Source organism: Eretmochelys imbricata, chromosome 22 (assembly GCF_965152235.1).
Source record: "Eretmochelys imbricata isolate rEreImb1 chromosome 22, rEreImb1.hap1, whole genome shotgun sequence".
NCBI lineage: Eukaryota > Metazoa > Chordata > Testudines > Cheloniidae > Eretmochelys > Eretmochelys imbricata.
In genome coordinates this window covers 5,340,122-5,364,422 of record NC_135593.1, presented here as the reverse complement: position 1 = coordinate 5,364,422, position 24,301 = coordinate 5,340,122, and the positions used below count along the sequence as shown (strand labels likewise).

At 46.7% G+C, this 24,301-nt stretch overlaps 1 protein-coding gene across 1 annotated transcript in view; it reads left to right on the top strand.

Annotated features, from left to right (window-relative positions):
• KIRREL3 (kirre like nephrin family adhesion molecule 3) overlaps positions 1–24,301 on the top strand; it is a 292,205-nt gene that overhangs the window by 241,144 nt on the left and 26,760 nt on the right. Inside the window, exons 14-15 of the mRNA XM_077839635.1 lie at positions 10,061–10,168; positions 22,477–22,586. Coding sequence (XP_077695761.1) covers positions 10,061–10,168; positions 22,477–22,586 — 218 coding nt within the window. The remainder of the gene's footprint in view (positions 1–10,060; positions 10,169–22,476; positions 22,587–24,301) is intronic.

Sequence of the window (24,301 nt, the reverse complement as noted above, 5' to 3'; positions counted from 1 at the left end):
AGAGTCCCTCACTTGCCTCTGGATCTCACTCCCTGCTCCCTTGATGATGAACTAGCAGACATTGACAGTGTCTCCAGGCTCCCATCTCTCCACTCACCTGGCGTTGCTTGTTTCTCTAAGACGAACAAGTAATTGCAGAAGCTCTGTGATGTCTGCTCTTCACGATGAGTTTTCATCGTCTGCTTGAGCTTTGCCTGGTACAAGATTTCCCATTCAGGTTGCTCAAAGAAGTGGGTGACCAAACCTCTCTTCTAATTCTCCCTGGATGTCCATGGCTCACCCCTTACCCTCTCATCTTTCTAATCAGTTGACCTTCCTGTGCATTGTGGCTTATATCAACCCACTCACAAGCTCTAATGGACGCCGTCCATCTAAGCGAAGGCACAAGCCTTCTCAGTGAAGGTACAAAGAACGACACGGTGTATGCAGTAGAACATGGCGAGGTGTGTCTGGTATTAGCAGGATCCATTCAAAGGTGGCTTGGTGCAATGTTCCAAAGACTGGCTTTAGGGAGACAAGTTTGTAATAACTCTTAAGAGTTTGCTCAAATTTGAAACGTCATTTGGTAAAACTGCTGCACGCAGAATGCAAGGGTGCCCGTTGGATATTGGGGATAGCGAAGTGCGGGCTGCATGCTCAGCAGATCTGGTGAGCGATAGGTGACTGGGCTAATAGGTTAGCTCTGCACTGACCACCAGCAGGCAGAGTTGTCTGGAAGCAGAATGGTAGAGAAGTGGCAAAAGAGAGGGTGAAGGCTCCAGCAGCCATATTTAGGGACTCACTCTAAAGAAGGAAGCAGGGCTTGGGAAATTGAGTGTAGGGCATATGAGGAAGGCTCACAGATGCTACCTGCCCATTAAGCTGGCTTCAGCAGCTTAAAGTAGCCATCTCCGATCCTACACAGGAGGCACGGAGGGTATAGAGCGCCACCGGTGGCTGTGTTGGGAGCCATCTGGAGCCCTTGACACAGCAAGTTACCCAGAAGGAACAGTGTCTAGCAAAGTGGTGAGATTTGCAGACACTGTGACTGTCCAGCAAGGGGCATGTTAGCGATGCCAAAGGTAAACTAGGGTTAAGAGGAGCGCTCCTCTCCAATATGCTTGCAATACAGTTTGGAGGGCTAGAAGTCTGGGAGTAAATCTGACTGATCCAAGTCAAGGTAGGGATCTGCTGTAGATGGGGACAAGCTGGGTGTAATGTTCTCTGGGGCAGGTCCCTCTCAGCATTCTTGGACAGGATGTTAGAACAACCAGCAGGGAAGTTGTACACCAAATTTTGATGCATGCTGGGATATGAAATTAGGGGGTGTTCTTTCCTGGCAAAGAGTGTCATGGCCTTCTCTTGTGGCTGATCCACAAGAGGATGACAGCCTACTACTGCTACTGACAAATGGAGCTTTACTGCTTTAGCTCGAGTGGTAGAGGACTGTGCTTTGATGCTGAAGGGCCCTGGTTCAACCTGTAACGCTGACACCTGCAACGGGATGGTTACATTCAGTGACTTCAGCTGCAAGCATTGAGCCCAGCTGGACACATTCAGTAAAGTTGCTAGTCCTTGACCTTAACACTGTATTCATTCAAAGCCCTCAGAGATGATCTCAGATACAATTTTGTGGTGTAGAGCTGGCTGAAAATGTTTGCAAACATCCATTCAAATAGTGACTGTAAACATGCACTCATGGATGGGCCTCGCCACCCCTTTGTAGTCCTTTCTGTGAGCTTTGAGAAAGGTTTTATAGGCAAAAATATTTGCCAGAAGTGTCCTGTGGGCTCATGTGAATATGCATCTGCACAAGGAGTGTTGCTGGCAATGTTCACACGGTCATTGGGGAAGCTCTTTGCAGGTTTGGCAGTCATCCAGGCAGGGAGCAGAAACAGTACCATGTGAATGAAGTGGCCAGTCACATGGCATGAATAGCAAATTACATATACACGCATTAACGCTCAGCAGACACCTTGCGAGCAAGCCAGGGGCTGAAATGCATTGTCATAAACCATGCACTGACTCATTTCAAACAACCACCTAAATAACGAAGATTAAATCTGTCTGCGGATAATCCACAAACAGAAGAAACAGGCTAAATCCACCAAGTAAATTGCTTGTCCAGCCCTACTGAGGGCAAAAGAAAACAGGGGAATACACCTGTGATAGCTGGTGTATGCTCTAAAACACTGAATGAGCTAAGGACCCTTGAAGTAGCCACAACTAGTTGTCCTTAAAAATGTAGATGGGATCAGTAACTGCTAGGTTTTTTCTCATGGGCATTTCTATAACAGTATTGCCCTACCGCCTTATCACTCAAAGACACGTGGGAGCAATCTATAGAAACCAGTGTCCATGGTGAATAGTGCGTGTCTCTCCCCTAATCCCTTGGCTGCCCTGAATGGCCTCTTGTATTATGCACCCCCATGGCCCTGCCAGGGCCAGCCTAGACTGGAAGTTGGAGGGAACTATCTGCCCTCATGTGGTCTGAGAACTACAACAAATGCCTGCGGCAGCCAGTAAATACAAGTATACATCAGTGAGACAGGACAACCCCGCCTGGAAGTCTCCTTCTGCCCTCTTTACTTCTACAGGGAGGAGAGTGAAATATACAAAGGTGTCCAAGGATTCGGAACAGATGGAGGCTTGACCTTGATCCACTCCTAGACTAGTAGTAACTGCGTGGGCCACTGGAAAGATCATTTCCCTGCTAAACTTGCAATAAGGTCTCGGCTTTGACCTTTGACCCAGATCAGTCAGAGGAGAACCCCTCCGACACTCTTAGTGGATGCTTGCTCTTGCCCTAAGTCACTTCCCTTGGGTTTCCAGGAAGGTCTGTTGTTCAATCTCATGTCCTCACTGTGTATATCGATTTTTACATCAAGATTGGATGTTTTCCTAAAAGATCTGCTCTAGTTCAAACAGGAATTAATTCAGGGAAGACCTCTGGCCTCTGTTACACAGGAGGTCAGACTAGGTGATCACAGTGGTCCATTCTGGTTTTATAATCTATGGATCTGTGTCCACCAGTGTTAACAATCTCCATTTGCACAGACAAGTGAAGCATGGGGGCATTTTTTTTTCTCTAGACTTCCTAGAAAAGTGTTCATTTACAAGGCAGACCCACATGAGCAGAACCAAGTTGCATCTAGAAAGTAACTTATTTTCACTGACTAATCCCTCCGCTTCTTGAGAAGGGAGGGCTGTGAGAATTAGCTTCTACTCTATGCCGCCACCAGAAGTTCAAGATGAACTAGGGATGGGCAAAGATCTTTTTGCCTAACTCTGAGCCCACTGGAATGCCGAGGGTTTGAAAGTTCAGCCTGAACTTGGGTTAGTGGCACTGGGGCCATGGTATTGGGTGTTGATCCCTTTGGATGAGACTGAGGGCAGGTCTACCCTTAAAATGCTGCATTGGCATGGCTGCAGTGCTTTAGTGAAGACACTGTGCTGAGGGGAGAGCGTCTCCCGTTGGCTTAGCTAATCCACCTGCATGAGAGGGGCTGCTTGCCTGGGGTGTTAAGGTCAGGATAACTGTCACTAAGGGGTGTGGATTTTTCACAGCCCTGAGCAACATAATTATACCAAAGTCATACCCATAGTGTAGATCTGGCCTGAGCAAAGGAGTAGAGAGGGAAAGAGACAGATCCTCATGGTATCAATGGATTGCACACCCGTTGTGATGGCACCATAGCCCAGGACAGAGTAAACAGGCCAATAGAATGTGTCTGCATGAGAAAGTGGCACTAACTGGACTTCAGGTGTGTATTGAAACCGATTTAGCTTGCAGTTATTTAAACCAAAGTCATGCAAACTACTTGGTGGACACTGATTTGGGTTTAAAAGTGGCGTGTATTGATTTAGATTAAGTCTATTGCAAATCGGTTTTATCCAAACCAAAATGAATTATTCCTAAACCGAACTCAGAGGGGAGGAGGTGTGCACAGTTTAGATTGTCTTCACTACAAATTCAGCTCGGTCTGAACTACAGATTTTTCCCCTTGCCATGCTCCCCATTCATACAGCCCCACGCCTCTGTCATTGCCCCATGAGGAAGCTGCGCTGAGCTTCAGAGCAGAGCCCAGGGTTGCTGATAACATGTATTGCAGTGGAGACACGCAGCCATGAGTAGCCCTAAAAATTGAGACACGATGGTCCACCACTCCCATCCCATAAACTCCTGGTCGGAAGTGGACTATCAATCTGGCCCTGCTAAGCTTCGTGCTTGCGGTTTCTCCAGGTTCCCCCCCATCTCCTGTGTTTGAGAGAGTAGAACAGCATGGTGGTGCATTTACAGATGGGGCTACCCTGGGTCAGTTTACCATGTTACTGTTTACCCCATGCAACTCTCTCATGTCACCACCATAAGCTTGGGGAGATTTGACCAGTCCTCAAACAGAGCACAGCCCTCCCCTTAGCTACAGTTTGACTCACTTCTGGAGGCAATGAGAGCGCTAGGTTTAGATTAGAGGAAAAGGTGTTCTGTGAGCCCAGGCCACGTTCTCCAAACCCAAACGGCACCTGCGAGTGTCTCAAACCCTCAGCCTCGACGCAGCAGCTGATTTATGCAGGGAGCACTAAGACTTTCCAGTGGGTGATCGTCACTGTGTTCCTGTAATAACGGCAGACACCGATGACTGGGGAAAGCCCCCAGGAGGGCACGCACAAAAGAGTCAAGGTGCAGCGAGAAGGAATCGTTCCCGGTGGCACTGTGGCATTTCATATATTCATTCTCTCTCCGTGATTCCAGATCAAATTGGCTCATTTGCCAAGTCGAAGGGCCTTGTTTCCCTAACCGCTCCTCACATCAGCAGCAAGGAAAACTAACCCCACGGCTGGTGCGGAGCTGAGCATTCGGCTGCTGATGCCCGAGGCAGAAGAAAACCCAGCTCACTGCCCTGTAGCTGAATCGGCTCCTGTGCAGTTAACAAATGTAACCATCTCTGTGCTAGTAAAGGCAGCTGGGAGCAGCTACAGAGTAGAAAGGGTCAGTCTTAAAGTCACCTGGATCCCAAGGGGCCCCATCGATCCTCCCAGGCTAGCCAATAGGGAGGAAGGATGGCCCAGTGGTTAAGTTGCTAAGCTAGGACGAATAGACCTGGCTTCAAGACCTTGCTCGGCCACAGGCTTATTATCTCCTTGGGCAAGTTCCGTAGTTTCTCTGAGCATCAGCACCCTGTCTGTACAATGGGGTGAAGTGCAGTAGCTCAGCTACCACAGAAGTGGGGGGCTCTGTAAGTCACTAATAGAACAGGGAATCCTGGGAACCAGCCCTCCGGCTTTCACAAGCTTCTTACAGTGGATGCATATGTGGCATTCACAACACCCTGTAAACGTGGCCCTGCTTTGCCCTCTGTCACCAGGCTGTGGTGCCTGCTGTTGGCTATTGCACAACATTGAGACCCTCAGGGCTCCAGCTGGGATTTTGAATGCCTGTCTCAAATCCTCAGCATTTGGTGAGGGCACCGGTCGGATCTGGGGTTCATTTGCAAACGTTAGACCCAGATCCCCCCTAGGTTTGCAAGGGGCATACATAAGAACATAAGAATGGCCATACTGGGTCAGACTAAAGATTCTTCTAGCCTAGTATCCTGTCTTCCGACAGTGGCCAATGCCAGGTGCCCCAGAGGGAATGAACAGAGCAGGGAATCATCAAGTGATCCATCCCCTGTCACCCATTCCCAGCTTCTGGCAAAGAGAGGCTAGGGACACCTTCCCTGCCCATCCTGGTTAATAGCCATTGATGGACCTATCCTCCATGAATGTATCTAGTTCTTTTTTGAACCCTGTTATAGTCTTTGCCAGAGGATGTTGTGAAGACCAAGAGTTCCACAGGTTGACTGTGCGTTGTGTGAAGAAATACTTCCTTTTGTTTGTTTTAAACCTGCTGCCTATTAACTTCATTTGGTGCCCTCTAGTTCTTGTGTTATGAGAAAATAACACTTCCTTATTTACTTTCTCCACACCAGTCATAATTTTTAGACCTCTATCATATCCCCCCTTAGTTGTCTCTTGTCCAAGCTGAAAAGTCCTAGTCTTATTAATCTCGCCTCATATGGAAGCTGTTCCATACCCCTAATCATTTCTGTTGCCCTTTTCTGAACCTTTTCCAATTCCAATATATCTTTTTTGAGATGGGGTGACCACATCTGCAAGCAGTATTCAAGATGTGGGCGTACCATGGATTTACAGAGAGGCAATGTGATATTTTCTGTCTTATTATCTATCCCTTTCCTAATTATTCCCAACATTCTGTTCGCCTTTTTGACTGCCGCTGCACATTGAGTGGATGTTTTCAGGGAACTATCCACAAGTGACTCCAAGATCTCTTTCTTGGGTGGTAACAGCTAATTAGACCCCATCATTTTATATGTATAGTTGGGATTATGTTTTCCAGTGGGCATTACTTTTCATTTATCAACATTGAATTTAATCTGCCGTTTTATGAGATCCTTTTGTAGCTCTTCGCAGTCTGCTTTGGACTTAACTATCTTGAGTAATTTTGTATCATCTGCAAATTTTGCCACCTCACTGTTTACCTGTTTTTCCAGATAATTTATGAATATGTTGAATAGGACTAGCCCAGTACAGACCCCTAGCGGGACCCACTATTTACCTCTCTCCATTCTGAAGACTGACCATTTATTCCTGCCCTTTGTTTCCTATCTTTTAACCAGTTACCAATCCATGAGAGCACCTTCCCTCTTATCCCAGGACAGCTTACTTTGCTTAAGAGCCTTTGGTGAGGGACCTTGGCAAAGGCTTTTTGAAAATCTAAGTACACTGTATCCGCTGGATTCCCCCTAGTCCACATGCTTTTTGACCCGCTCAAAGAATTCTAGTAGATTGGTGAGGCGTGATTTCCTTTTACAAAAACCACATTGACTCTTCCCCAACAAATTATGTTCATCTATATGTCTGACAATTCTGTTCTTCACTGTAGTTTCAACCAGTTTGCCCGGTACTGAAGTCAGGCTTACTAGCCTGTAATTGCTGGGATCACTTCTGGAGCCCTTTTTAAAAATTGGCATCACATTAGCTATCCTCCAGTCATTTGGTACAGAAGCTGATTTAAATGATAGGTTACAGACTACAGATAGTCGTTCTGCAATTTCACATTTGAATTACTTCAGAACTCTTGGGTGAATACCATCTGGTCCTGGTAACTTATTACTGTTTAGTTTATTAATTTGTTCCAAAACCACCTCTAATTACACTTCAATCTGGGACAGTTCCTCAGATTTATCATCTAAAAAGAATGGCTCAGGTTTGGGAATCCCTCTCACATCCTCAGCCATGAAGACCAATGCAAAGAATTCATTTAGTTTCTCCGCAATGGCCTTATCATCCTTGAGTGCTTCTTTAGCGTCTCAATCGTCCAGTGCCCCCACTGGTTGTTTAGCAGGCTTCTTGCTTCTGATGTACTTAAAAACAAATTTGCTATTACTTTTTGAGTCTTTGGCTAGCTGTTCTTCACATTCTTTTTTGGCCTTCCTAATTATATTTTTACACTACATTTGCCAGAGTTTATCCTCCTTTCTATTTACCTCATTGGGATTTAACTTCCACTTTTTAAAAGATGCCTTTTGTGCCTGTCACTGCTTCTTTTACTTTGTTGATTAGCCACGGTGGCACATTTTTGGTTCTCTTACTATGTTTTTTATTTGGGGTATACATTTAAATTGAGCCTCTATTAGGGTGTCTTTAAAAAGTTTCCATGCAGCGCACAGGGATTTCACTTTTGGTGCTGCACCTTTTAATTTCCGTTTAACCTACCCCCTCATTTTTGTGTCGTTCCCCTTTCTGAAATTAAATGCTACAGTGTTGGGCTGCTGTGCTGCTTTCACCACCACAGGGATGTTAAATTTCATTATATTACGGTCACTAGTACCAAGCGGTCCAGCTACATTCACCTCTTGGACCAGATCCTGAGCTCCACTTACGTTCAAATCAAGAATTGCCTCTCTTCTGGTGGGTTCCAGGACTAGCTGCTCCAAGAAGCAGTTGTTTAAGGTGTCAAGAAACTTTATCTCTGCATCCCATCCTGAAGTGACAGGTACCCAGTCAATATGGGGATAGTTGAAATCCCACATTATTATTGAGTTTTTTATTTTTATAACCTCTCTAATCTCCCTAAGCATTTCACAGTCACTATCCCCATCCTGCTCAGGTGGTCAGTAATATATCCCTACTGCTATATTCTTATTATTCAAGCATGGAATTACTATCATAGAGAGTCTATGGTATAATTTGGTTCATTTAAGATTTTTACTTCATGTGATTCTACTCTTTCTTTCACATATAGTGCCAGTCCCCTACCAGCATGACCTTTACTGTCCTTCCGATATATTTTGTACCCTGGTATTACTGTGTCTCATTGATTTTCCTCATTCTACCAAGTTTCCATGATGCCTATTATATCAATATGCTCATTTAACACGAGGCACTTTAGTTCACCCATCTTATTATTTAGACTTCTAGCATTTGTATATAAGCACTTTAAAAACTTGTCACTTTTTAGCTGTCTGCCATTACATGATGTAATTGAATGGGACTCTTCTTCGTTTGACTGTTTCTCATCAGATCCTACCTGTATTTTATCATCTTCCATCCTCTCCTCCTTACTAGGATGTAGAGAATCTCCATTACTAGATCCTCCTCTAAGGGATGTCTCTGTCTGAACCATGTGCTCCTCCGCACCTGTTGGCTTTCCCCCAGCCCTTAGTTTAAAAACTGCTCTACGACCTTTTTAATTTTAAGTACCAGCAATCTGGTTCCATTTTGGTTTAGGTGGAACCCATCCTTCCTGTATAGATCTCTCTTTCCCAAATGTTTCCCCAGTTCCTAATAAACGTAGGGAAGGATGTGCTGAAGCCATAGTTTGGTTGATCCCATCTCTAAAAATAACAAGAAGAAAGTGACATAAATCTGATTCCGGCTTCACCGTTTCGTTCTTGCAGTAATTCCTGGGCTGCCTTCCTTGTCTTAGTCCCCTCTGCTTGCCTTCTACTGCTCTTTGGCAGTAATGGGTAGCTAGTATCTAAAATGGAACAAGCCCAGTTAAGTTAGCAGCACGCACAGCGTCTTTTGCCATGAGGGCAGAGAGATCTCTGGCGGTGCAGTCCCCAGAATGAGACGGATCAGTCGTCATTTAGAAAGGCGCTTTGATGGTGCAGCATGATGCAACTCCTGAAGAAATGGATCTCACTGCAAGGCTGTGGACTCTGCCATTTACCCGCTATTTAGATGAGCCCTTACCCAAAACCCATTGACGTCAGTGGGAGTCTTTCCTCTGCCTTCAGTGAGGTTTGGGTCAGACCTGGGCAGCGTTAAATGTAGACAACTATAAATAATTGTGTTAAATAATGGCAATATTAACAGGGGCTAGTCAGTAGAAGTGATTGGGTGAGATTTGCCAGGGGATCACAAGATTGTTGGGACCGACTTACAAACTTCCCTAAAAATGATTTTTTTTTTCTGTTGCAAAATGTGGTCTGGCACGACTTCCAAAAATCAGCTTTGCAGGCTGAAAATCCCAACGGGGATCTAAAAAACAAATTCATCATGGGCATAAATACGCGAGCATGGAGCACCCTCTCCCTGATCACTCCACCAGCTCCGCTGTTCCAATCTGGAGCCCAGCCGAGGCACCTTCATCTCGAGTTGCAGCACCCTGCTCTTCTAATCTTAGCCTCCCAACACAGCTCAGCCAATGCAGCTGACCTGTATGTTTCGGAGGAGTCTTTGGAATCCCACCCCCTTCCCCATTTAGAGCAGAGCAACGGAGCTATCCAAGGGCCAGCTAAGCGAGTCATACTTGTACATGTCTCCTCTCCGACACCCTGTGTCCTCCCGAGGACAGTCAAGTTACAGTCAAGCTCATTTGTGTGCACTATGCATCATCAACCCGGTTCAAGACCAGCATAGTTATTGGGCAGGAGAGCCTAAGAAGCCAGTGCGCAAACCCAACACTCGCCAGGAGCGGAGTTATGGCAGCCAGGGCGGTTAGGCAGTAGGGCAGGGGAAGGTGGTACTCAGACACTTCTGCACTTCATTGGCTCCCTCGTTCCTCTTGCAGAGTCAGTGCCGATGGCGGTGATCATAGGCGTCGCTGTGGGAGCCGGCGTGGCATTCCTGGTGCTGATGGCCACCATCGTAGCCTTCTGCTGTGCACGCTCGCAGAGAAGTAAGTGCCTTCCCTTTCTTTCATTTTAAACACAACCGCTGGGGTTGGACTGAGAGTCCTGGAAACCGAGCTCACCTGTGTATACACAGCTTCCCAGGTGCTGTCCTTCCCTTGATCTCAGGATGAAAGGGGAGTGCAAATCCATGGCCCTGCCAGGTGTATGTCTGTAGGCTAATGGGGACACCTGCCTGCTAAGAACTTGTCTGAGATCAACCAAGCCAAACAATCAATCAATGGTAACAAATTCTTTGGGTCCCTCAGCTCTGGGTTGAGTCTGTAGCAGCAACAAGTCACCTATCCCAGGGCCAGCCCCCTGAGCTAACAGACTGGGCTAAACTCTTCTCTCGGAGAGATGTTATGCAGAGGTGGCGGCAACCTGACCTACAGTCCATCAGCAGCCTAACGGCTGGCTAATCTGTTCCTAGAGCAACACTGAGGTGGCTTCATCCAGCGAAGGGTCTACAGGCCACTGGCTGGTGCACTCCTGGGGGTCTGAGGCTTGTCTACTCTGCAGGGAATGCAGACGAACATGGTAATTCACAAAGGAATTCCATACTGAATTCACCAGCCTGACACCGAAGCAATCTGTCTATCACATGTGGGTACAGAACTTTCAACACTACTTTTCATTCCCAAGGCACCTTCCAGGAGAGGATTTGAATGCACTTTAAAAACCAGATGGGCCAAATTCTGATCTCCGTTGTGTTGATTTAAATTATAGAGTCATTCTGGCTGTCATTTGTTAAGCAATAAAACACCTCTGCTTTAGTGAGGGGGAAACTGAGGCATGGGGCAGCTGAGCGCCTTTCAACATCATACAAAGAATCAGTGACAGAGCTGGGAATGGAATCTAGGAGCCCCAGCACCCTACTCTAACCACTGGATGATACTCCCTCATGTAAAGTTTATGTCATACAGGCAGGATACAAATACTGAAGTAGTTTCGGCCTCCGAACTTGGAATGGGTGCAAAGTGTGTTCCAGATTCTATTTTTTTAAGTCCACTTTGTCATTATAAAATATGCATGTTCATAATAAGAAATTCCAGTCTCTAGTGTTTATGTTGGGCCTAGGTTGTTATGTGCTTTGCTGCAATGGGAATATAAATTAAAATGACATAAAAGGCACAGGTAAAGGAATGAAGGGGTAAACAGCTCAGGATCATGTTGCTTCATTAAAAAAAACAGAGAAATTAAAGCATGATTGTTGGCTAAATGAAAAAGGATCAAACCATCAGGGAAAGGAGCGTGATTGTTTTGAGCATCTAAGACAGCAGTAGAGAACAAGCAATCCTTGACAGTGCTTCCCACTATAGGGACTCTGCAATAAAAACAGCCCCGCCAGAGCTGTTCATAAGCTCTTTGTTTAGTTGCCAGTGAAACACAGTTGGTTTTCCTTTTTGATTGTTTGCAAAGAAATCAAAGAGCCCCAATTCCTCCTGGACTTGGGTAACAAATGGCTGGCCTCGTACAGCAGAAACGTGTGCACTTTTAAGAGCAATAATGACATCTGGTTTTGAACTCTCCCAAACCCCATTAGCAGCTCTTGCAGATATTAGCAAATTAAATCTTGGGCAGTCATTCATGTTGCATTTTTGTAAGTATTTCTGATGGACCAGGGATGAGCCAGTTCAGTTTCGCTGGACTCATTCAGCGACAATGTGTGATTCAAGCAGCCTGACAGAAAATGGGCCAAATTGCTGTTACCATGTCAATGGTCAGACATAATCAGCCATGCTTTTTCCCCATCGCTTGTAGATAGCCACACACTGCATCATTCCAAGGAGGGAATGCATGTGGCTCATTATAGGCTTCTTCTTTGATGGAACCAGATGGTGCTGGGTTCTTTACGGGACATACACTCTCACATTAATGCAGTGATGATAGATCAGATATGCAATGGAGGTGCCAGGGCTTAGAGTGGGAAGCAATGCCAGAGACTGAACGTGTCAGTTACTCAAAGGCTACGACAGTTGGAATAGCAACTGGCATGCCACTGCCTGCTCTCGCCAACCTTTGGAGTAGAATTCAGCGGTTGCCTGCTGTCTGGCTCTCTGTGCGTTGGTAGGTCTGCTTGGCCTTGTCAGCCTTAGCTCTCAAAGATTCCTCGTGCCCTTCAGCAAAGGAACATCTCCACTTTTTCCTACATCCTCAAAGGTGTTTAGGCACCTTCCGCCCATTGGTTTCAATGGCACCTCTGAGGATCTGGGCTTTCATCTCTTTGTGCCTCAGCACTCCTGTATAATGGAGATAAGAGCTGTTACCCTGCCTAGCCCAGATGTGCAATCAGTGACAACGGTTACTCTGACCTCCATACCCAGTGGGGTATGGGAAAATGGGGTGGTGGTGGGAGGGGGAGGCTTGCACTGCTGCTGTGCTTAAGCGATTTTAAACTTGGGTGCTTCAGGGGTAGGCACCTCAAGAAATGACCCAGTCTGAACATACAGAGCTTCCAAGGATTTCAGTGGTGTTGCATGGCAATAACCGAGAACAGATCTTGGCCCCACCGAGTGAGCATGAAGCAAGCTACACATGAAATGTATGGCTGTCGCCTTTTGGGGTGCAGTCCAGAGCAGTGAGGGCTGTGTCACTGCCTGCCTGTAACCCTGAGTGCCTTAAATGCTCCGCTGCTCTGTCACAGCCAGCCAACAGACAAGCATGCTGAATCCTGCATGTCTGTGTGCTGTGCAGCCGTGGGGCAGTGCTTCAGGCCTCAGCAGCCTGCCTACCAAACAACAGCCCCACCCTGCAGTCCACCAGCTTTGGTCACACCTCCAGTTCTGACTGTCCCCAAAATCCCTGTGTGGAAGTGGCCAGCCCCCGTGCTGGAGCGTGCTAACAAATAATAAGGTTTGCTTGCACCTTTAAGAGACCATACCCAGCAGTTTGCCACCTTAACGGGATTTAACAATTCCTTCATTTCAAACACAGTCTTGGGTTGGTTTAGATTAAAGTTTATTCACAACAGGACATAGGTTAAGTGATGCCAAGTACAATAAATAACGGCAGAGATGGTTATCAGCAAATAGAAGTGAAAACACATCTAATGGAGGAAGGTTTCAGAGTAGCAGCCGTGTTAGTCTGTATTCGCAAAAAGAACAGGAGTACTTTTGTTAGTCTCTAAGTTGCCACAAGTACTCCTGTTCTTTTTGCTAATAGAGGAAGCTACAGTCTTAGTTTAAGATGGTTTCGCTCACCAATTACTTTTGGCCCAGCATGGCTGACTGTCTGTCTGTCAGGACTTCCACAGAAGTATGAGGTGCTGGTTTCCCTTGTCTTCATAAGAAGATTAAAGCAGGCATCTCTCTGTCCAACATACTTGCAAAGAATTGCCTTTGTTCTCAAACACAGGGAGGCCTTCTGGGAGCTCAGTCTCCTGGGCCTCTCTGGGGAGCCATGTTAATTTTCTGGCGCTTGAGTTCCGGCTCAAAGCAAACCCCACTAGTTTGCTTGCTAGCTTTGTTTATGGCTAATGTGTAAATGGTCCTTTGTCTAGGACAGCCCTTCTTATCACCTTTACCGAGGCTAGGCTGTCTTCCTAAACTTGGTCTAGTTATGTTATACAGCGGGAATTCATAACTTCACATACAAGGCTAACGCATGTATTTTACGATGATATTAATGACCAGTGTGCTATCAGTTTTAAGTGAGACCTCACAAGGCATATTTTGTCCAAATAGCACTGCAGTAGTGTGTGAATACAGGGGTGTAGGGCCTAGGAAATATACAGCAAGGGAAAAGCAGATGAATAAATATCCACCTCACTTATTAACAGATGGGAGCCCTTCCCAGCAGGGCAGATCTTGTTCTTAGCCCAGCAGACCAAGTGCTGAGTTGTAGGGTCTGTATGCAGGGCCTGATTCCTGCCATCAAACGCATTGCCCACATGAAACCAAGAAGAATAGGCAGTTGCGATTAAAGCGCTACACTCAGGAGAGCTGGGTTCAGCTCCTGGCTCTGCCACTGAACTCTCTGTGTGACCTGGGGCAAGTCACTTCCCCTTGCTATGCCTCAGTTTCCCAATCTGTAAATGAAGGTGATAATATTTCTCCATCTCATACGGGTGTGGAGGATAAAGCCACTGATGTTAGAGGCATGCAGGTACTACGTGTGCCATGGGGCCATGTGTCAATAGATACAGGGGCCATGTGTCAATAGATACTTTGCTCAACTCCAGACAAACATCTGGGCAGGATTGGCGCCCAACCTGGACCTCCCACATGCTTAACTGGGACTCTGGTGCGCCTTGGTTTTAGGATTGGTGCATGCCAGTTAGATCACAGAGCCTGTCCCCCTACAAAGCTAGGAGAGAGTCCCCTGGTGGAGGCCACATCAGAGATGTAATTGACCTTAGCCAAAAAGCGAGATTTCCTTTGAATAACTTCAGTTTTAACAGGCTGAAGCCAAAAGATGTTCAGATCATGGTCCAATATCAATAAATAAATGAGAAAAACAGCTCAAACGCCCAAGCTCAGCGCAGGGCATTTGTTCCTGTGCAGCCATCTGTCACACAGCCTGCCTTCCATCTGGGAACCTGCTCCAACAGTTCTGTTCCCCGCTCGGACAGAAGGGAGCTCTCCAGCTTTGTGGGGTTAAAGCCTGCTTGGGCAGCAGATGCTGTCGCAGGGACACAGCTGTGCAGTCACTCAGTTGGGCTGGCGCTTGCTAAACAACACCTGCGGGAGGCAGTTGTGCTAATGAAACGCGCTGCTCAGAATGCCAGAGAAAGGCTGCGTGTAACTTTTGTGCTTCGCGGCCATGCTTGGGGTAGCAGTGATGTGGCTGATGGTTGACTAGGCTGGCTTCCCTCATTGACAAAATGGCAGAGAGGGGTGGTTTAGAGCTGTGAAACTGCGGAGTGTACAGGACCGGATTTTCAAAAGATCCCTATGGGCAGATTTTTAAAAGACTTGGGTGCACATCTTCAGAAAATCTGGCCCAATGTGTCATGATGGGAGCTCCTGGGTGCAGGGCACTGGATAACCTGTACCTGATAGTGGTTGCTAAGGGAAAAGGTGGTCCAGTATATATCATAGAATCATAGACTATCAGGGTTGGAAGGGACCTCAGGAGGTCATCTAGTCCAACCCCCTGCTCAAAGCAGGACCAATCCCCAATTTTTGCCCTAGATCCCTAAATGGCCCCGTCAAGGATTGAACTCACAACCCTAGGTTTAGCAGGCCAATGCTCAAACCACTGAGCTATCCCTTCCCACCCCCCCCATATACCCCCTAAAGCTGTGCTTGGAGCTGCAGAATAGAGCTTCTCTGCGGGAGAGGTATTGGAACAAAGTGGTTCTAGTGTGCAAAAATGGCACCTTCCTACTCAACAGAGCTACTCTGCTTGTATTCAGCATCAAAGCTGCTGCCTTTAGTGACATAGGTACATTTTATTGTGCTGTGCTGCTGTTAGCCCAGCAGAGCAAGCTCAGCTCTGGGAGAGGTCACTAGGAGTCTGTTTCTTTTTGTGCATTAGCAACAGAATGGTTTAGCAAGTTCCAATCAGTTACACCTGCAGGCAGTGGGGGGTCCCACAGGTGACATAGTTTGAAGGCTCTGGTGTTTCATGGGTGTCGCTGAGGGAAGGAGTTGGCCTGTAGAACCTTCAGTACTGGTGATGAAACAAACAAAAAAACAACCCAGCTTGGCTCTCAGATCCCAGGGGTAATTTATAAGAATGGCAACAATTAATCTTGTAAACTGGATATTGTTAAACTGGAGTCAATGAGAGACATTAAACGTGGAATCTCCCTCGTTTTAGCATGTCATTTTTACAGAGCAGATCTGATAGTTATAGTCATTTCAACAAATCTTGCATGTACTTTGCAGATGCCCAGTTGAGGGCATTTGCATCTGGAGGACTGAATCCGTGACCTCCGTTACAAACATGGAGCCTTAGTTATAACTTTGGATAACGGGATGAAATTAGCAAAGATACCATGGGCTAGACAGACCGATTTGGGCTGAATAGCAGCAGTAATTCCCTAACGGTAAGGGCTTGTCTACGGTTGAAATGATACAGTGGCATCCCATAGCACTTCGGTGTTGACCTTCACTACAGCGACAGGAGGGGATCTCCTGTTAGCATAGGTACCTCACCGCCCAAAGAGGTGGTAGCAGTGGTTGACAGAAGAATTCTCCCATTGATTTCTCAGACCCAAGCTATGTAGCTGCACCAACCTCACTTTTTAGTGTAGACCAGGACTAAAATGGTTGATTAGCCTCTCCAGGAGGCTAATGAAGGGATCAGCGGTTGAATCTTTTAAAACAATAGTAGAATTTCAGCAGCAAACAATCCTGCGCTGCTCCTCACGGCGGGCGCTAGGTGACCCAGTAATAAAGTCACAGTTTCTCCATCGCGGAGCTGAGATGCTCTTGCAATCTCCTAGTGGGACCCCGTTTCCTCTCAAGAGAGCAGGAAAAGCCTGACGCAGCTATGGCCTGTACAGCGGGGACTGGGGCAGGCAGTGCCTGTTACTGCTTTACGCAGAAGCACATCACCAACAAATTAAAGATACAGGAAGCAGCATTACCCAGGGGGGCGATTCTTTTGAACTAGTTTAATACACCTCTGTTATTGTTTCTTTTATGACAAGACCAGGCCACAAGTTATTTAAGGATAAGCCCCTGAGAAAGGGCTCTACAAGGTAATAATTGGCTTTTCCTTGTGATTAAATGCTGTGGCCTCGGCCCGACGAACATTTTTCTTACTCTAGGACAGCAAAAAGGAACTGTAAGAAACAGCAACAGAAAAAACAGAGCAAAATCATTCTTCTGGCATTCCAAGACTTGGAACATTCATGCTGCTGCTTTCAGGGGTTTACCTGGGTGCCAGCCTGAGTGGGGTTGGGGGGTAGAGGGTGAGGTTTGGATTTAGAGGAATATCAGGAGAGGGTTAAAGGAAAGTATATAACTAGAGGGATGGAGTGACACAAAGGAGGAGATAACGAGCTAAGGAATCTTTCACTATAATAGGTTCAAATCCAGCCCAATTCAGTAGGTCCCAAAAAAATTCTGAGAACTGCTGAGCTCCCTGCATCAAGTGGGTCTCGGCTACTGATAGACACGTCAGTGCCCATAACAAGCTGCCTTTGGCAGCCTCAGAAGGACAGCCAAAGGGGGGATGGGCCAAGCAGGTGTAAATGCCCTCTGTTGCCTAGTGAAGACCCCCTCCAGGGCCGTATGGAGGATGGCTGCACTGTGCTGCCTTTGTTGTGTGGTCTGAAGATTTCCGACCCCACACCTATCAATCCAGCACATTTTGCCATTGCGGAAATTAAATGAGCAGTGAAGAAACATGGAGGGACTGGCCTGTGCAGTGATGGGACCTGCCCTGTTTCAGGATTAATCATAGAAATGTAGAGCTGGAAGTGTTAGCGTTGTTCTAAGTCAGCCATAAAAATGTTTGCATACCGTGGGGCCATGTGGGTACCCATAGCAGTGCCGCTGACTTGAAGGTATAAATTGTCCCCAAATCTGAAGTGGTTGTGGGTGAGGACACACTCACTCCACCAGGTGTGCTGTAGCCTCATCAGGGATACTGTTCCTGACATCTTGTAGTCCATCCTCATGTGGAATATTGGTGTAAAGAGCTTCTTCATCCATGGTGGCCAGGATGGTGTTTTCAGGAAGATCACCAATGCATTGCAGGTTCCTCAGGAAGTCATGGTGTCTCGAAGATAGCTAGGAGTGCTGGTAACATAGGGTCTGAGGAGAGAGTCCAAATAGCCAGATAATCCTGTTGTAAGAGTGCCAATGCCTGAGATGATGGGGCGTCCAGGGTCTCTAGGTTTATGGATCTTGGGTAGCAGATAGAAGACTCCTGGTCGGGTCTCTAGGGATGTGTCTGTGTAGATTTGTTCCTGTGCTGTGTAGCAGGGAGTTTCTTGAGCTATGGCATAGGTTCTCCTGAGTGGGATCAGAGGATAGTGGCCTGTAGAATGTGGTGTTGGAGAGTTGCCTGGCAGCCTCTGTTCATAATCCGTCCTGTTCATTATGACGACAGCACCTCCTTTGTCAGCCCCTTTGATTATAATGTCAGAGTTGTTTCTGAGGCTGTGGATGGCGTTGCGTTCTGTATAGCTGAGGTTATGGGGCAAGTGATGCTGTTTGTTCACAATTTCAGCCTGTGCATGTCTGTGGAAGCACTCTATGTAGAAGTCCAGTCTGTCATTTCGACCGTCAGGAGGAGTCCACACAGAATTCTTCTTCTTGTAGTGTTGGTAGGAGGGTTCCTGTGGGTCGGTGCGCTGTTCAGTGGTGTGTTGAAAATATTCCTTGAGTCAGAGATGGTGAAAGTAAGCTTCCAGATCACTGCAGAATTGTATCATGTTCATGGGGGGAAAGAGAGTCCCCAAGATAGGGCTAAGTGTGTGGCTGGATAGATTAACAATATTGTTGGGTGAGTTAAGGGTACCACGGTTGTAGCCCCCTGTGGAATGTAGGAGTTCAGATAGTTTACGGTCCTTTTTCCTCTGAAGAGAAGTAAAGTGTGCGTTGTAAATGGCTTGTCCCGTTTTTGTAAAGTCAAGCCATGTGGAAGTTTGTGTGGCAGGTTGGTTTTATATGAGAGTCTCCAGTTTTGAGAGCTCATTCTTAATCTTCTCCTGTCTGCTGTAAAGGATGCTGATCAGGTGGTTCCTCAGTTTCTTTCAGAGTGTGTGGCATAATTCTCACAGATCTTGGGAGACAGGCCAGTCCTCGCTTACAGACAGCCCCCCACCCTGAAGTGAATACTCACCAGCAACCACACACCACACCACAGAAACACTAACCCAGGAACCAATCCCTGTAACAAACCCTGTTGCCTACTCTGTCCCCATATCTACTCTAGTGACACCAGCAGAGGACACAACCACATGAGCCACACCATCAGGGGTTCATTCACCTGCACATCATTCACCTGCACATATATCAATGTGATATATGCCATCATGTGCCAGCAATGCCCCTCTGCCATGTAGATTGGCCAAACCGGACAGTCTCTATGTAAAAGAATAAATGGACACAAATCAGACATCAGGAATGATAACATACAAAAGCCAGTAGGAGAACACTTCAATCTCCCTCGACACTCTATAGCAGATTTAAAAGTAGCCATCCTTCAACAAAATAACTTCAAAAACAGACTTCAAAGAGAAACTGCAGAGCTACAATTCATTTGCAAATTTAACACCATGAATTTGGGCTTGAATAGGGACTGGGAGTGGCTGGCTCACTACAAAAGCAATTTTCCCTCTCTTGGTATTAACACCTCCTCATCAGTTATTGGGAGTGGCCCACATCCACCCTGACTGAATGGCCTTGCCAACACTGGTTCTCCACTTGTGAGGTAACTCCCCGTCTCTTCATGTTGCCACTATATTTATGCCTACATCTGTAATTTTCAATCCATGCATCTGAAGAAGTGGGTTTTTTACCCATGAAAGCTTATGCCCAAATAAATCTGTTAGTCTTTAAGGTGCCACGGGATTCCTCTCTCAAATCAAAGTAAAATTCAAACAAAAAGTGCGAATCGAAAACCTGAAAACTTCCATTTCAAAAATGTCAAAATGAAGCATTTCAACTGGGGTGAGGTTCTTTCTGTTAAAAAACAAAAAACCAAACAAATTCAACATGAATTCGCAAAGTGTTTCAGTTGGCCCAAATCTGCCTTTGTCACCTGAAAAAAGGTTTGTCTAAACAATTTCACCCAGCTCTAATTACGATAATTAGCTGCAGTTTTCCTTCTGGCTTTTCTGACTGAACAGGGCCAAATCCTGTGAGCCACTGAGGGCGCTTAGCTTTGTCACTGCTGCACAGCATCAGACCCCCCCAGCACTTGTCTCTCTGAGCTCCTGAGGGGATCAGTGAGGAACCAAGAGGTGTAGTATTATGGAACCATGAGACTTTATCATCTGGTCCACTCCAAGGGAGAACGACTGTGCCCTAGGGTCATTTCCCCACCCCTTTCTGATCATGCACACGCACCTGCCCTCCCAGCTGCACACCCTCCTGTGGCCAGTTACAGTAGCTGCTCTCATGGGAAAGCAGGGGATGTATTTTTAGCTTTCAAATGGGATTCAGCCCACTGGCTAACAGTTTGAGAGCCAGCGGCAAAGGACATTTAACTAAACCAATCTGTTTGGAACGCCTGCAAAATCTAGTTGGTTCTAAGTGTATCATGGTTGGAGGAGGCCTGAGCGCGTTTGGGTGCAGATCTGAAGGGGCCAAAGGTTAGGTGGTGTTTGAATCTAGGGGTTTGGTTCAACCCATTGGAGAGACAAGAGCCAGTCCTGTTATGCAGATCCAGCTCTCAGTCTGGAGCCAAACTTCAAAGTTTAGGGCTGTTTGGATTGGGCTGTTTAGATTCACGTCCATCTCTGCTTGTCATCTCAGCCTCAGCCTCCTGTAAGGCCTGCTGTTTGGGGCTTTGGTTTTATTTTTCAAATTTTTTTTTATTTTTATTTTCTGATGAAGTGAGCTGTAGCTCACGAAAGCTCATGCTCAAATAAATTGGTTAGTCTCTAAGGTGCCACAAGTACTCCTTTTCATTTTTCAAAGAGCTACTGCCATCCTTTGGGAACCAAAAGGAAGTAGTTGTTCCCAAAACAATCCTGCCTCTAAATCCCATTTCCCTTCTGCATGCTGTACTAATGCATGTGGGGCTGTATGGCAATTGCACAGGCCTCAGTTGGGGTCCCAAAACAGTGGCTAACGCCTTGTTCATTACTTTGCCCCTTGTTGCAAAGGCCTCTGCATGCTCTAGTGTCATCCAGGCCCTGAAGCACATCGGGAAGGCTTTTCTCGTGGGCTTCCCAACCCAAGCAAAAGGAGGATGTGCCAGAAGTAGCATGAAAATGTTTCTTTTAACTCTCAGTTCGGACCGGCTGGGAAACAAGAATTACGTTTTGTGAAACACTGGGGGTTTTGAAATTTGATTTTGTTCTGCGTCAGAACATAACGATCTTCTGCAGTTGGGGGAATGGAGTGGGGCTGGATGGGGGAGCGGGGTGTGTAACCATTCAGCTATTGCTTTGCTTTCACTGGCTTTGACCAGCAATTCCTTCACAGCAACATGTTTTGATTTTGACAAACCAGCATTTTCCATTGAAAAATTCCTGCCCAGTTATACTCCCAGTCCAGTGTTATAGATGTCAGAGGTTTGGATGAGGCTCCCACCATTTGGGTACTTAACTGAACCAAACTTCTTAGCCTGCTGTACCCAGTCACTGGTACTGTACAAAACCTTGGGCTTAATGGATTGAGAGCAGCAGCCCTCCCAGTTGATAATACTGAAGATGTATTAGACAGACAGTAAATGAAAATATGCTACTAGAGAAAGTAAAAACTGAAGCTTGTCCTTTTGCAACCCCTAGAGATTACTTTATCTCCCTGCTCACCTTCTTCCAGCGTGATCACACACAGGGAGGTTTCAGTGGCCTATCTGCATTCTGCTTCCTGCTGGTGTTGCAGAGGTCACATTTTGATCCTTCAGGTCAACATGGAAGCGCACACAGACTGCCTAGCTCCCAAATGCTCTAACCTTTTTATAATCATCATTCTGAACTTTCCCGCATTTCAAAGCTGGTACCGTGATCACCCTTCCCCCTCGCTCATGAACAGAGACTGCAGTACTAATTCTAGGCTGCAGGCCTCTAACACTTGATCTAAAGCAGCGTTTCCCAGACTGTGTTCCGCGGAACACTGGAGTTACGCCCCATGGGAGTAGGTGTTCCGTGACAGAATCGTAATTTAAAAAAAGGGGGTTGTACTCCTCTATACGCGCGTTCCAGTTATTTTAAATTTGTATTTTGCTTTGTTTTATAAAATAAAATATATTTAAGCATAAATAACGCAATTTTTTATTTGAAAACCAAACGACTACAAAATAATATTCGAAGTGTTCCGTATACCAGGTGTTCCATGGCCAAAAAAGGTTTGGGAAACGCTGATCTAAAGGATTATATTCAACTGGACACACTATAATTCCTCACTTCCTGTGATCAAGAAGCTGTGCAGTGTTGCTGTGCGCTGTTAAATAGCTGCTCTGCTCCACCTCAGAGGTGGCTGCATTTCAGTGGTGTACTAATCAACCGCTACATATTACTTAAGTACCTGGTCGAGTGTTGCAAAGCTCAATTAATGTTTGCAGAACACATTGCGGTTCGCCAGTTGCAAACAGCAAACATGTCATTGAGAGAGAGTCAATTTCTTTACTGTAGGATCTATTTATGTTGACAGTCGTTATCGGCAATCACATATGTTGGGAGGGAGTTTGCTCGGCTGTCATGACTGCCTGCAAATAACAGCTTCGCTCTCTCTTTGCTCAGATCTGAAAGGCGTGGTTTCAGCCAAGAATGACATCCGTGTAGAGATTGTACATAAGGAGCCTGCCTCAGGCAGGGAGACAGAGGAACACCCGACTATCAAGCAGCTCATGGTAAGGATTCATTGCCTTTCATGTGTTACTCCGTGTAACCTTTGACAATAATGAGGGCAGGCACGTGCAGGTCGGTGCACTAATGCCTGCCGAAGGCAATGGCTGCTCTGCCAAGATCTCACACCCGTCACACCGACTTGTAAGTTTCACTGCCATAAAAACTCCTCACGTGCAACTTTGCTAATGAAGAGGAAGAGCCAGGAGAGGTTTATTAGCGTAACTCAGCAGCCCCCAGGGCTAATTGCAAGGAAAGTTTGCCACCACAAGAAGGAAACTGCTGCAAACGTGGAGGCACAGTAGGTCAAACAATATAGAATAATAAACTAATTAGTGGGGAACAACTGTGCTAGGCTGAAAAAAAGCCTTGGAGATTTATATGTGCACAAGAAATGGATTTGCATGTAGTCATTTGTAGGTACAGGTGGTTAATTTTTGCTCGTGTCCTGCCCTGCCACCATGCCAATGTCATAACTTGCAGCTGCAGTAGCCTCAGGCTTTCACCGCTTAGGGGGCATTAGCTGAGCCATCAGAGTTCCCGAGAGAGTTGGGAGAACTGCAGGAAGTGGCATGGGTGAGCCAGAAGGCGGCGCACTCCTCTCAGACAGGAGTGAGCCAATGCCCAATCATGATGCTAGGCAGCCTTAGGCACCTGGGGGTGCTGTCTTTCTGGGTCAATAAAGACCTCCAGGAGACCCTGGCCTGTTACCAATGGGGGTTAATACAGCCTGCATCTTTGTCCAGTGGACAGAGTGGCTCAAACGCGGGGCGGGGGCTCTGACCTCGAAGGGTATGTCTAACCTGCAACAAAGACACGGCGAGGGGAGTTGGGTTTCAGAGCCCGAGCTTCACTCCAAGGAGGAATGGCTATTTTTAAGTACCCTAGCACAAGCCTGAGGCAGTAGACCTGGGCTCTGAGTCTCCCTGCCATGGAGGTTGGTTTTTTTGTGTGCAGTCATTGGTTCAAAACTAGCCTGAGTCATTTGTGATGGAACGTCCTTACCCGCAGAAGGCTGTTGGGGAGCCTTGTGAAATGAGCTGGTGGGAGCGGGCATCTTAGTCCAGCTGAGGAAGAAAAGGGTTCTGCACCCCACTTGCCCGTTTTGGGTTGGTTACGGAGACATGACTCTCCCTTTCCTCCCCCATGGCTAGAGTATATTGACTGGCATAAACTTGCACTGACTGGCATGGTCTGTGCCCCAGGGACTTGCTGGGTCTGCTAGTTCAACCTCCTCAAATCAAGACCCCCTAAGCCAAGGTGTCTGCACAGCAATCAGCACCTGCTTAGGGAGAATTATTGCTATTACAGGTCTTTATAACTGGAGGCCAGTGGCCAGCATGTGGAGACGAAACCTCCATCCACAGATCTTCCCCTGCTTGTACAGGAATGGGGGATAGTAGGGTTTAGGGCTGCATCCACTTCCTCTCCATTTGCCCAGGGTTAGAGATCCATGTGATTGAGGAAGCAAGCTGGGGATACATACATCATGCTCCATGGGGATTGCGGGGGAAGTTACCCTAGCTTGAGTCTGTGCTGCATTTTCTTCAGATGCATCATCCACAGTGGGGAGCCCACCCACCCTGTGAAAAAGTTGGAGAGAGGCAGCCACAGGCACGGAGCTGAATAGGATGCGGGGGGGCACCCTGTGAACACAGGAGACTCTGGGCATTCGTGGGCCTGATCTAAGATTTCTCCTGCAGGATGGGTCACCCCACTG